Here is a 13,423-nt window from a genome sequence, read left to right on the forward strand (position 1 = left end):
TGGATAACGTCACACCCACCCCTGGCAGCATCTATTCCCAGCCCGGATCTTCATTTCCATTAATCAACACCACCCAAGCATAAAGCAACAGAACAAATATTTAATGTCGCCAGGTTTGTTAAGAACATCGACTTGTCCTAGGGCCCTTCTCCCTTGCAAAGTACCAACAACCTTAGTATCAATTACACAATTTATTTTCACTCCACTTGATAAAGATATCAATGATTTTGCTGGAGGGGGATGTAGGGCTGTATTTACCCAGGACTGGATCACCAAACACTCTGAACTGAGCAACATCACCCTACACCCTGGAATGTGACCGCCAAACAACAGAATGTCACAACATCATGAATTTACATAAACAGTTCAGTGTTGACTTAGCATAAATTAATTTACGTTTTTTCACTAATACTTTATTACAAAGTAGACACAATATATGGATACCAATTTATGGATAACAACAGTAAAAATATATAAGTTGTTATATATAAACAAGTTGTTTTCCAAAAATTGTGTCTACTTTGTCATCCGTCAACTTCTAAGAAATGCCTATCAAATAATTTAATACTTTATTTCGTTCCTGTGTTAACATTAGGACCACTGACCGAATGTCCAGATGGAGGCTGACTCATGGAGGGAATATTCCCAATCAGATCATGATTAATTACACGCTAACAATTTCAGGTATTGCAGGTATGTAGGGGTTAGCTCTGACAGATACAGAACGGTACACCTATTTACTGTTATATCCAGCATATACACTCATCTCTCTCTGTTGCTATGGGGATGTCAAATTCGCTTCCTGACCCTGCCACATAGTAGCTTCTGTTGAGGATAATCACAAACTAGGTATACTACTAATCTTCATTACTAATTAGTGTTTGGTGTGACAGTTATTAAAGCAAACATTTAAGGTAAGAATCAATATATTTCACTTAGTATGCCACTGTGATCGATGCAGCGGAGTATCGTCCCACTACTAAAGACAAGACACATACACATCTGACAAAAACCTTTGGGTCTCCTAGTCCAAACTTGTCTTTTGGAATCTTTTACATTAAAACAAAGTTTTGTAAATTTAAGTAACTATTTGTGATAATTAGGGAAAGCCTTGATTAATCTTCAGGAATCCAAGGTAACTCAGTGAATTCATTTTAAGCAGGAGAATGCCTCAGGCTAACGGCCTTGAAAAAACCCAAGAGCAAGAGATTTCAGACTTTCTCCTCCCCACTGACTTAAGTCTTAGAAGTAGATACTAGTTACTAGCTGATCTTACTGGCCTGATAGACATTTCACTCGATGATGGCTTCTGAGTAGTGGTTGGAGAAGCAGATGTATCATTTGTTTGTTGTTTATGCTGCACTCAACAAAATTCAAGCTATATGACGACGACCTGTTAATAATCAAGTCTGGAGCAGGTAATCCAGTGATGGATAGTGTGAGGTACGATCCATGTCGTTGGGGTAAGATGACACACAATCAACCAGGTCACCGAGCCTGACCACATGGTCCATTTGGTTGCCTCCTACAACCAGCATAGGTTGCTGGGGACCTAGTCTTACCCGGAATCTCTGCTGGTGTGCAGACTTATCAGGGTTTGCTTGTATTGAATTCAAACTGTGCTTGCATGATTTCTAACCCATCCAAGTATATGGGTTTATGTGAATGCCATTTGGGGACGAAATACCAGCACAAAGAGCAAAAGTCAAACGAAAAGGTTTTAAGTTGAATACTTGCTTTCAGAAAAGAGTGGAAAATCATGCATGTGTAAAGGGGGAAAAAATTCAATATTTTGAGTAAAGAAAGTCAATTCTGTCCTCAAAGGGAATCAGGGAATAGTGTTTAACAAATAAAAGTACTGCTCCTGTCTACAGCCTTCAAACAAAGGGAAAAGCAAAGGTTTTTAGTTGAATACTTGCTTTCAGAAAAGAGTGGAAAATCATGCATGTGTAAAGGGGGAAAAAATTCAATATTTTGAGTAAAGAAAGTCAATTCTGTCCTCAAAGGGAATCAGGGAATAGTGTTTAACAAATAAGAGTACTGCTCCTGTCTGCAGCCTTCAAACAAAGGGAAAAGCAATTATATTGGTCATAAACAATTATAACCTGCAAAATACTGTGTTGATGCCTACATAACTACTCCCATGGAAATCAGCTCATTGAGGCTGATCAATGCTAATCCATATCATCTCAAAATAACTGCCCATTACTGAACAGTGGACGAGATCCGTGTTATCACACACCAAACACGGCAATTAGTGGGGGGCTCAGCTGTTGTCATGTGACAAAATGTGCCAGCTATGTTTCCGAGCAGGTTAATTAAGGAGGCAGCTAAAGGACGGTGTTGGGTGTTTCCTCAACAATAATACTGACAGATTTCACTTTTGTTTGTGTCACGACATTGTAATTAAACCTGACAACCCTACAGGCTTGACTTGCAAACATTACAGGTACTTCCGCTGCATGTTATCACTGCACGTTATTCAGTGACCCTATTTCCACTGCACGTTCCACAGTGACCCTATTTCCACTGCACGTTATTCAGTGACCCTATTTCCACTGCATGTTACGCAGTGACACTATTTCCACTGCACGTTATGCAGTGACCCTATTTCCATTGCACGTTACGCAGTGACCCTATTTCCACTGCACGTTACGCAGTGACACTATTTCCACTGCACGTTACGCAGTGACCCTTTTTCCTCTGCACGTTACGCAGTGACACTATTTCCACTGCACGTTGCTCAGTGACCCCAGTCCCTATTTCCATTGCATGTTACGCAGTGACCCTATTTCCACTGGACGTTATGCAGTGACCCTATTTCCTCTGCACGTTCCGCAGTGACCCTATTTCCTCTGCACGTTACGCAGTGACCCTATTTCCTCTGCACGTTACGCAGTGACCCTATTTCCACTGCACGTTACACAGTGACCCTATTTCCTCTGCACGTTACGCAGTGACACTATTTCCACTGCACGTTTATGCAGTGACACTATTTCCTCTGCACGTTACGCAGTGACCCTATTTCCTCTGCACGTTACGCAGTGACACTATTTCCACTGCACGTTACGCAGTGACCCTATTTCGACTGCACGTTACGCAGTGACACTATTTCCTCTGCACGTTACGCAGTGACCCTATTTCCTCTGCACGTTACGCAGTGACCCTATTTCCTCTGCATGTTACGCAGTGACACTATTTCCTCTGCACGTTACGCAGTGACCCTATTTCCACTGCACGTTACGCAGTGACCCTATTTCCTCTGCACGTTACGCAGTGACACTATTTCCACTGCACGTTACGCAGTGACACTATTTCCACTGCACGTTACTCAGTGACCCCAGTCCCTATTTCCACTGCACGTTACGCAGTGACTGGAATATTGCAAACAAACCAAACCAAAACTATTGATACTGTTATTAAGTATAACAAGGAACACCATAAATGCATATCACAAATTGAACCATGTTGGGAATTAAACCCTCCTAATGTTAACTTGGGGTTGGACCTGTGAAGATCCGAGGTAGAATAGGTCTTCAGCAACCCATGCTTGCCGTAAAAGGCAACTATAATTGTCGTAAGGGTGTTCAGGCTTGCTGACTTGGTTGAAGCATGTCATGGACCCCAATTGCGTGGATCGATGCTCATGATATCAATCACTGGACTGTCTGGTCCAGACTCGATTATATTTACAGACCGCCGTCATATAGCTGATATATTGCTGAGTACTGTGTTAAACAACAAACAAAATAACTTGAGGTCGTGACCCTACCCTTCACCTCTCCTATGTCCTATGTATGTCCATCTAGCTTGGAGCAGTACAGGGTCCTATCAATGAATGGTCAGCTCCCGATCAATCAGCCCCCCTCACCATGATGTACCCCATCTCTTAGAAGCACCAGGGGCAAGCTGTCTTATCACAGCTCACCCTCAAGCTAGTTGTGAAGGTCACTTTTAGGTGAGACAATGTATTGCCCTGGGTGTGGATTGGAACTAACGAATACAAGCACTTATTGATTACTTTGTAAAACTTCCGGTCTCAGACATAGTAAAAAACAAAATTCAACTTCCAAATTTCAAAAGTGTGAAAAAACATTCTCTGTTGATTTCACTTGGGAGAAGAGTGAGAATTGTGACTTTGACAGGTGACGGAAAATTATCCTAAGATTTTGAAAAAGAGTTATAGTTTATTTAATGGCTAGCACATGTAATATGAAAACACATTGGACACGTTGATATAGATAGAGAAAAAGCAAGGAGATGCTGACAGGGCATCTTCACATGACGTCAAGGGACATATGAGGAGGAAAGAACTGGTAATGGAGTAAAGTAAGATTCACTACCACTGAATGTATTCCTAAACTGTCACTTTGAACAGATCTCCATTAATTCAGCGCACAGCAGCATCTCCATTAATTCAGGGCATAACAGCATCTCCATTAATTCAGGGCATAACACCATCTCCATTAATTCAGGGTATAACAGCGTCTCCATGAAGTAGTTTTTTAGTTATAGGTGGCACAAATGTCTCAGTAAAAGAATTCTAAATAAAAAAAATTCTAAATAGCTGTATTTTTCCAGAAAATCCACATATTGAAATCTCTCCAATAGGTATAAAAAGTGTTCATAGACTTTGAAAAGAATCTATGCAGTAGTTTACAAGTTATGGGTCGCACACAACAAAGTACTCGGAAGGACAGACAGACGAAATTCCTTGGTATAACTATATACCATGATGCTAACAGACAAAGAATCTGAAATTTGAACCTACGCTAAGTGGATGCTTGGAAGGTGAAGGGATGCAACTCTGCACAGTTACTTGTGGCATCTAAGACTACTTGGCCACCTATTCTTCCACAAAGATATGGTAGAATCAGAAATATGGCCCGAGAATGTATGGGAACCCTTTTTTCCTTGCAGGATTTTGGATAGCATCAGTATGTGTCTGCACTAAGAAAGCAAGACCATGCTCAGCCCTTTCCGAGATACCACACAGAATGTTGGCATGGTATCTAGGGGCCAAAGGTTGTCTTGTGTAATGCTGAAACTCTGTAACTGGCAAACAACCAATGCTCATCCAAAAACAGCTCACAACACAATGGATTTTTTTCACACCAGAAAGTGACACCATGTCTAGTTGAATCACTCAACATGTTCTCATATAAAAGTCATTAAGGCAGAAAGAACCAAAACTTTCCGTCAGCCTGAGAGTGCCACAGATGCATCAAGTCACTTGTTCATGTCACTCAAGGTACGCAGGACATTTCATAACAACCAAGTACACATGTGACAACTGTTATAGATATACAAAAAAGGAGAAGATTGTTTAACACTGCACTCAGCAATATTCCATCTATATGATGGCAGTCTCTAAATAATCGAGTCTGGACCAGACTATCCAGTGATTGACATCATGAGCATCAATCCACGCAATTGGGATATGATGACATGCATCAACCAAGTCAGCGAGCCTGACCACCCAATCCCGTTAGTCGCCCCTTACGACAAGCATAGTCGCCTTTTGCGGCAAGCATGGGTTGCTGAAGACCTATTCTACCCCGGATCTTCACGGGTAAAAAACAATCTCCACATCTAATGGTTAAAAACATTTTTCACCAAAGGTATAAACAGTCGCTTCCTTATCTACTAAAGAATTCCGGTTAAGTAGTATCTGTCTTAAGCAAGTCAATAACATTATACGCAGGAACTGGACATTGGGGCAGATTTGGTAATTGGAAGAATAGCCACCATTAATCCCAGATAATGAGTTTGTAGTTGGGCACAAAGTCCGACATAACCAGATTACCTGTAAGCTGATGATGTCTGCGTTACAGCCACGGATCTCTTCCATGATCCCCTTCTTTCGGTACTCCCAGTTGAGGGCCCAGGACGGGCAGTAGCCGTACTGCTGGCGGGTGCAGTACTTGTCACACAACACATTATAACACATCACAGTGAAGATAGCTGAAACACAATGGAGGACATGACGTCAACAGGAGCACAATGCAACACTACTAGTCCAAAACAGTGAGTGAGTGAGTGAGTGAGTGAGTGAGTGAGTGAGTGAGTGAGTGAGTGAGTGAGTGAGTGAGTGAGTGAGTGAGTGAGTGAGTGAGTGAGTGAGTGAATCTGAGTTGTCGGTGAAATACCCAAACACAGGTAAGGTGCTGATGAACTAGAAACAATTATGGTGAACCGAGATTCAAACCAGTCATGTTTATGGAAGGGTCCACATTTGGAGACTTGAACAAGTCCCTATACCAATAGCCTGACTAGCGGTTAATGTCACTGACTTGCATTTGCCTTGTACATTCCTCAACCTTCAACTTGAAGTTTGGATATATCATTGTACATCCACAGAATATTGGGGCAACATGTATCTACGACAGAAACATGTAGCAGAATATTTTTAAAACCCTTGATAAAATTTATGAGCACAGTATCTAAGCTCTTCATGATTTTATACATTAATGTAACTGTGTAAAGTGATCTGACAATTATGACATGACTCTTGTGGACATATTGATCTGGGAAGGACAGCACTGCAATCGTCAATTCTGCAGTAATAGTGTACAATCTTTAATCATGAATAATATTTGTGTATCTTCTTGTAACCTGAATTCCATCTTTTAATTGAATAATATAAGCTTCTCTTTAGATGTTTACAGAACACAAGTGTCCTCTCTAAAGTCTACATGTGTCAAGTTTCAATTGTAATCTTAAAGGTTTTAACTTTTAATTTTTTAATGCATTTTAAATGCAGGATCCTGCCATTTCTTTCTGTCAAACAAATTAAACTGGATTTCACCTGGGGGGGAAATTGCAGGTGTGCATGTGCTTCTCGTAAAGTGCAGTCTTTCAACATAAGCCTTGGGGGATAAACAATGCAAAACAACATTACAAGTGATACCTCATAATTTTGTAAAGAGACAAGCTTCCTTTGTTCCACGCTCTCCAAATTGTGGGAAGCACAATACGATGCAAAGCTATCATAACAAGGTTTTTTTCAGGACAACCTTGTAACCACTGAACCAGCTGAATTGGTGATATCTGCCCTTGGGCAAGTAGCTGTGTAAAATACCTGTCTACAAAGATACTGGTAGATAGTTCAGACATGACTGATATAGTGTGTAGTTATCTCTGGGTTACTACCCAGCACACCATTATAAACATGTGAGTGAGTGAGTGAGTGAGTGAGTGAGTGAGTGAGTGAGTGAGTGAGTGAGTGAGTGAGTGAGTGAGTGAGTGAGTGAGTGAGACTTTAGTGAAACTCCTGAGCATGAGTTTGGTCCTGACAAACCTAGAAACATAACCAGGTTAACCGGTATTGAACCCATGATCATAGGTTTCAGGCATGTCAAGTTTAGCACATATAACTACGCCAACTGAGCCCTCTCAGCATATAGGCATGTCTTTAACACCACACTCAGCAATATTCCAGCGACATGATGGCAGCATGGAAATTATCCAGTCTGGGACAGATAATACAGTGATCGATAATGTCAGCAACGATCCATACTGTCAGGCAATGCAATGCAATCAACAAAGTCAAGGCATAAATACACAACTTTAAACATGTACAAGTATAGAGTGTGTGAGTGAGTGAGGGAGCATGGTTTTACACTGTTCTTAGGAATTTTCCAACTATATTATGTGGGGAAGCGAACCCAGGCCTTCAGCATAATTAGAAAACGCTTTAACCGCTGTGCTACCCTGCCCCACGGGCAGCCATATGCAGCACGGTAATGCATCCCAACTGCCACCTTGTCCAGGTGTTGATTAGCATGGCCCAGGTGGTTGTACTGCAACCACTGTTGATAGTGAAACAGCCTCAACCGACATGGGCTGAAATGGGGGAAGACTCGGGCTATGTGAGGTATTTGTCATTCCAGACAGCGGAGTGTGTCCATGCATTAACAGTAGACATGTCACTGTATGCCTTAACCCACTAACAACAACCCCAGCACAAGACAATAGCATGTGCATACAAGCTGACAGTTTTTCACATTGAGTACACATTGACCAAGCCAGCTCTATTTTAACAGTTACAGTTAAACCCAAAGATGAACAAGTAGAAAAGATCGTCAAATTGATGGAAGTTCTTAGTTGTGAGAAGTTGTCCTTCAATTCGCAGTTATAACACTTGAGAGGTTACAACACAGAGGTTACAAGGCTCAGTGAGGATCAGGTCACTTCCTTTGAAAGGCTAGGCTATAGAGAGGGTGTTGTTTACATATTGAATATAGGGAATCAAGTTAACAAAACTATTAGCAATGTCAAAGGCATGTGAGACAAGGGGAACGTATATCTCTTATCCCATTGGTATCGACTGACAGAAAACATACAATTACACCTCATGACTCGGGACCTGTAGAGCAGGTAGTGATTGTGTTTGTGCATTTTCCATCTCTGTTCTATCAGTATGCACAGTGAATTTGGCTGTAGTCAGCAATATTTCACAAACATACTACAGCTAGGGGGTAAAGGGAGGAGAATGGACAAGGCAAACAATGGCCAATAAATGTGACAGTGTCTTCACAAATAATTTGACATAATCCAACCTTAATCAACAATCAATAATACTATTCTTTCATATGATATTTTCAAAGTATGTAAATTTCACCATGTTTTCAAACCATAAAAAAGACCTATCACCATTAACTCTTTCCTCGAATATGAAATGTGGGCAATGTGATTATTGTTTTTTTATCAGTCTTCCAAAGATGACCCAGCATGATCCCCCTTCAGTGGATCGATGCTCATGATGTCAATCACTGGATTGTCTGGTCCAGACTCAATCATTTACAGACCGCCGCCATATAGCTGGAATATTGCTGTGTGTGTTGTTAAACACCACCACCAGTACCTATCTCATGCCACACATCACATTCCAGAACAGGTGCCCCTCAGTCTCCACAGATGACTGAGTGTCGGGGCTGGGAGTGAGTGGGTGGGTGAAAGCCACCCTGTCTGAATACTATCTACATTGTACACGCTCAATCTGATCTACATTGTATAACAAAGGTCCTGGATGGACTTAGGAAAGCAGATATCTCGTATCAGTACTGGACTTGACAGTGCATAAAGGTAAGGGGTGTGCCAGCCACTCAAGTAGTCAAGTGTGTAGAATGATGACATAACATCCTTTTATAGCAGTCCTGTAGTGACAGCAAAAGGGAAAATAAAGCATTTTATTCATATTATCAAACCAGTTTTCATTGTTCAGTATGAAAAGACTGGTCCTTAGATGTGCGGGTCTTTCAGTGTGTCTACTACACCAATGGCCACTAGTTTAGTTATTCAGACCTTAAAGCAAATGTCTCCAATACAGCCCATACAAGTCTATGCTAGTGGGCAAGTCTAGATTACTTCAGAATTGAAGCGAGTACTTGGGCTTCTTTTTATTATATTTTATTAAGAAAATCGAACAACTGTTTCCTCTGTAACATATTTTCATTTCAGAAACAAGATATTAGTCTACCTCAATTAGGAATCTCAAGCCAATTAACGTTTTTTCGGCACAGGCAGCTCAGCTGATATGTGTCCATATATTAACCCTTAAATTTACTGAAAATAGGTAAAAAAACAACTAGGGCCAATAGGTAACTTTTGACATGGACTGCAGTGATCTGAAATAAGCCTAACACACTGCAAAACATGTTCAAAAGACCTACGACTAGGGCATGATTGTACATGATTAAACAGGCAGAACCAGCATGACCCCTATCATACACGCACAATGATCCTACACTGTGCCCACAGATCAGTGAGCGAGAACGTGAATTCAGTTTTCCACAGCTAAGCACTCGCCCTGCCATATCACATCAGGGTACACAACAGCTTCACACATTGTACCCATGTGAAGAATCAAACCAAGGGCTTTGGCGTGACAAGTCAACGCTGAAACCACAGGGCTACCCCACCAGCCTCTGAGTCCAGCAGGCTTTTCCTACAGCTGTGAGCTTCATCCCTGTGGCCATCTTACTTCGTTTCTAATTAATAACTGTAAGATGCTAAGACAATATCAAAGTGATGCATACGTCTTAAATGTCACGTTTGGTCCACCAATTCCTTCCTTGTTAAGTCACTATTCGTTGTTTCCTCATATTTAGACCCCCTGACTTCCTTATTGTCATAGTGTTGTAAATGTAGCCTATCACCAGAGCTGGCCCACATCAATGTCACAGGTCCCATCCGACTGTCCGAAATAGTAACACAGGCCACCTGTCAGGAGGCCATGTGTGTAGGGTTGAACCATGACTATCAACGTGTGGTACGCCCTTACTACTGATGGATGCCCTCTGTGAGCTAGGAGTCATAAGTTGTACCACTACAATGATGAATTGTCTCCTCTGTGGTCAGCTGTTCTGTGTACAACAGGAGATGTTTGGACAATGAATGCACTGTAGCTCCCCAAGTTACATAAAATTACATTCCAATTCCCCTGGTTTCCCAATTCAGTACTTGCATACCATATATCCAGGGTGAAAAAGAACAATTTATTTCACATTAAACCAAACAAGTATTTTCAGATTTAGTACACAATTTCATAATTAGAAAGACAGTAACAAATGGGTTTATGCCATATTTAACTATCGATGGTTCTTAAAGTTTCAAGGACGCGACAAGTTACAACAACTACATGCTCCATGTTGATGGCTTGAACAAACAACAAGCACAAGAGCACCACAGTATCAGATGAACACAGGTTGAACTTAAGATCCCTTGTGGTACAAAACAACGACATCAAGTTTCAGCTCTATCAATCCATTGTAGAGACAAAGTTCAAAATGCAAAACATTACAATACAGCTTTGCCAGGACAAATATACTGCTCTTTAGGCCAGATGGAGCCATACTGGGGACATGTTGAACCAATGTCTTATGTTAGTGTCTGATTTAGCCACTGATTTGGGATAACCTTTGTCTGAATGAACATTTAATTCCAAAAGCGAATTACCCTGTAGCCATGACATGAATCACTTGATTGCCATTACTTAGATGATATAACCAGTTGTTAATCCCCATTGCATTGTATGTTCAATTTGACTGTCAGCCATCCTGAATGATCTGTGCAACTAAGTCTCTTCTCATTATTACCTGTTGTTCATATTTATGAAAAATTGATTAGGCAAGGTGCCCCAGGGCACCAACACACCAACTGTTAACACTACAGGCTGACCTGGCATACACTGCTTCTTGTACATAGCTACTTGCATAAAGAAAACTGGTGTATACTGCCAGTTATCTCCCCCTGGTCACTCCCACCAAGAACCGTACTCCGACCCATGGCATACAGCAATAATCAAATAATCATATTCAATGTAACATGTTAATGTCCGTTGTTATATCTATGAGAAAGTAAGTTGGATTTATTGCATTGTAACTATCTGCCTCATCATCCGACGCTGACTACACACAATGTGTTCGGTCACCCTCAAACTCATCATCAGACACTGACTACACACAATGTGTTCCGTCACCTCACCCTCAAACTCATCATCAGACACTGACTACACACAATGTGTTCCGTCACCTCACCCTCATACTCATCATCAGACACTGACTACACACAATGTGTTCCGTCACCCTCAAACTCATCATCAGACACTGACTACACACAATGTGTTCCGTCACCCTCAAACTCATCATCAGACACTGACTACACACAATGTGTTCTGTCACCCTCAAACTCATCATCAGACACTGACTACACACAATGTGTTCCGTCACCTCACCCTCAAACTCATCATCAGACACTGACTACACACAATGTGTTCCGTCACCTCACCCTCATACTCATCATCAGACACTGACTACACACAATGTGTTCCGTCACCCTCAAACTCATCATCAGACACTGACTACACACAATGTGTTCCGTCACCCTCAAACTCATCATCAGACACTGACTACACACAATGTGTTCCGTCACCCTCAAACTCATCATCAGACACTGACTACACACAATGTGTTCTGTCACCCTCATACTCATCATCAGACACAGACTACACACAATGTGTTCTGTCACCCTCATACTCATCATCAGACACTGACTACACACAATGTGTTCCGTCACCCTCATACTCATCATCAGACACTGACTACACACAATGTGTTCCGTCACCCTCATACTCATCATCAGACACTGACTACACACAATGTGTTCTGTCACCCTCATACTCATCATCAGACACTGACTACACACAATGTGTTCCGTCACCTCACCCTCATACTCATCATCAGACACTGACTACACACAATGTGTTCCGTCACCCTCAAACTCATCATCAGACACTGACTACACACAATGTGTTCCGTCACCCTCAAACTCATCATCAGACACTGACTACACACAATGTGTTCTGCCACCTCACCCTCAAACTCATCATCAGACACTGACTACACACAATGTGTTCTGCCACCCTCAAACTCATCATCAGCGAGTGATGACTGCATTGACATGTTCAACAGTACAATTTGTGACATCAATATTTATATCAAGTTGATGTTTGGATTATTCGAAAGCTTGCAGCTGTTATAAATGTTATTCTATGGTTGTCCTGGGTAATATTATACATATTTGTGCATGCATGTTGTGTGCAAATAAAAAGAACGGTGCAAGGACAACACATTGTCTGACTCATCCTTTAATGATTTACTTTCATGAAATCCAAAACAACGCAAATCGTCAAATATAATATTCCTATTAAAGAACCAGTTAATATTGATGTCATTGGTTAAGTACCTTAATTCCCTTTCAAGTTTACGTTTACAATCCACAGCATTGATCTGTTTCAGTTGTCAATAAGACCATCAGGAACCAACATTAAACTTTATTGAGCAGTTCCCTCATAGGAAACACTAACCTTGGCTAATTCTAACTAGAACATCCAAGACAACCTCCAGCCGGGGCTATTTGTGAACTGAACATCCACCATTTCCTGATGCCAATATTAGTGTGATGCTTGTGTGTACAGTCACAGTTTGCTCATCACAGTCACATTGTCACCCTAAAGTGTGAGCAACCTCCAGACCCTAATGTAAAGGTGTAGGTGGATCACAGGGAAAGACAGGCGGTAAGGGTGTTTTAAGTCTACACACTACGCAGCAGGAAATCCTTCGTCTAATATTTGAGCCAAACCACAGCCTACCCTTCTCTCACCTTTGTTTAGCTAAGCAACATGAGCCACAGCAAAGACCACCCTACTCTCACCTCGACGACTTAAGCCACTTAGGACATCTCTCCATTTGGATTTATTTAAATGATCAGCTTACAGGGTTCAATGGAACACATGTTGCATGGCCCAAATCTAGGACACACTTACAACAATAGAAACCACCTAGTATGTATATTAATAGTAACACAATTCTAATAACTGATGCCTTCCCATTCACACACACACCACTGAAGGAGTGTAACA

At 41.4% G+C, this 13,423-nt stretch overlaps 1 protein-coding gene across 1 annotated transcript in view; it reads right to left on the reverse strand.

Annotated features, from left to right (window-relative positions):
* LOC124142343 overlaps positions 1 to 13,423 on the reverse strand; it is a 51,229-nt gene that overhangs the window by 18,306 nt on the left and 19,500 nt on the right. The window contains exon 3 of the mRNA XM_046510764.2: positions 5,807 to 5,964. Coding sequence (XP_046366720.2) covers positions 5,807 to 5,964 — 158 coding nt within the window. The remainder of the gene's footprint in view (positions 1 to 5,806; positions 5,965 to 13,423) is intronic.

The sequence above is a fragment of the Haliotis rufescens genome, unplaced genomic scaffold (assembly GCF_023055435.1).
Source record: "Haliotis rufescens isolate VD_foot unplaced genomic scaffold, xgHalRufe1.0.p SCAF_11, whole genome shotgun sequence".
Classification (NCBI taxonomy): Eukaryota; Metazoa; Mollusca; class Gastropoda; order Lepetellida; family Haliotidae; genus Haliotis; species Haliotis rufescens.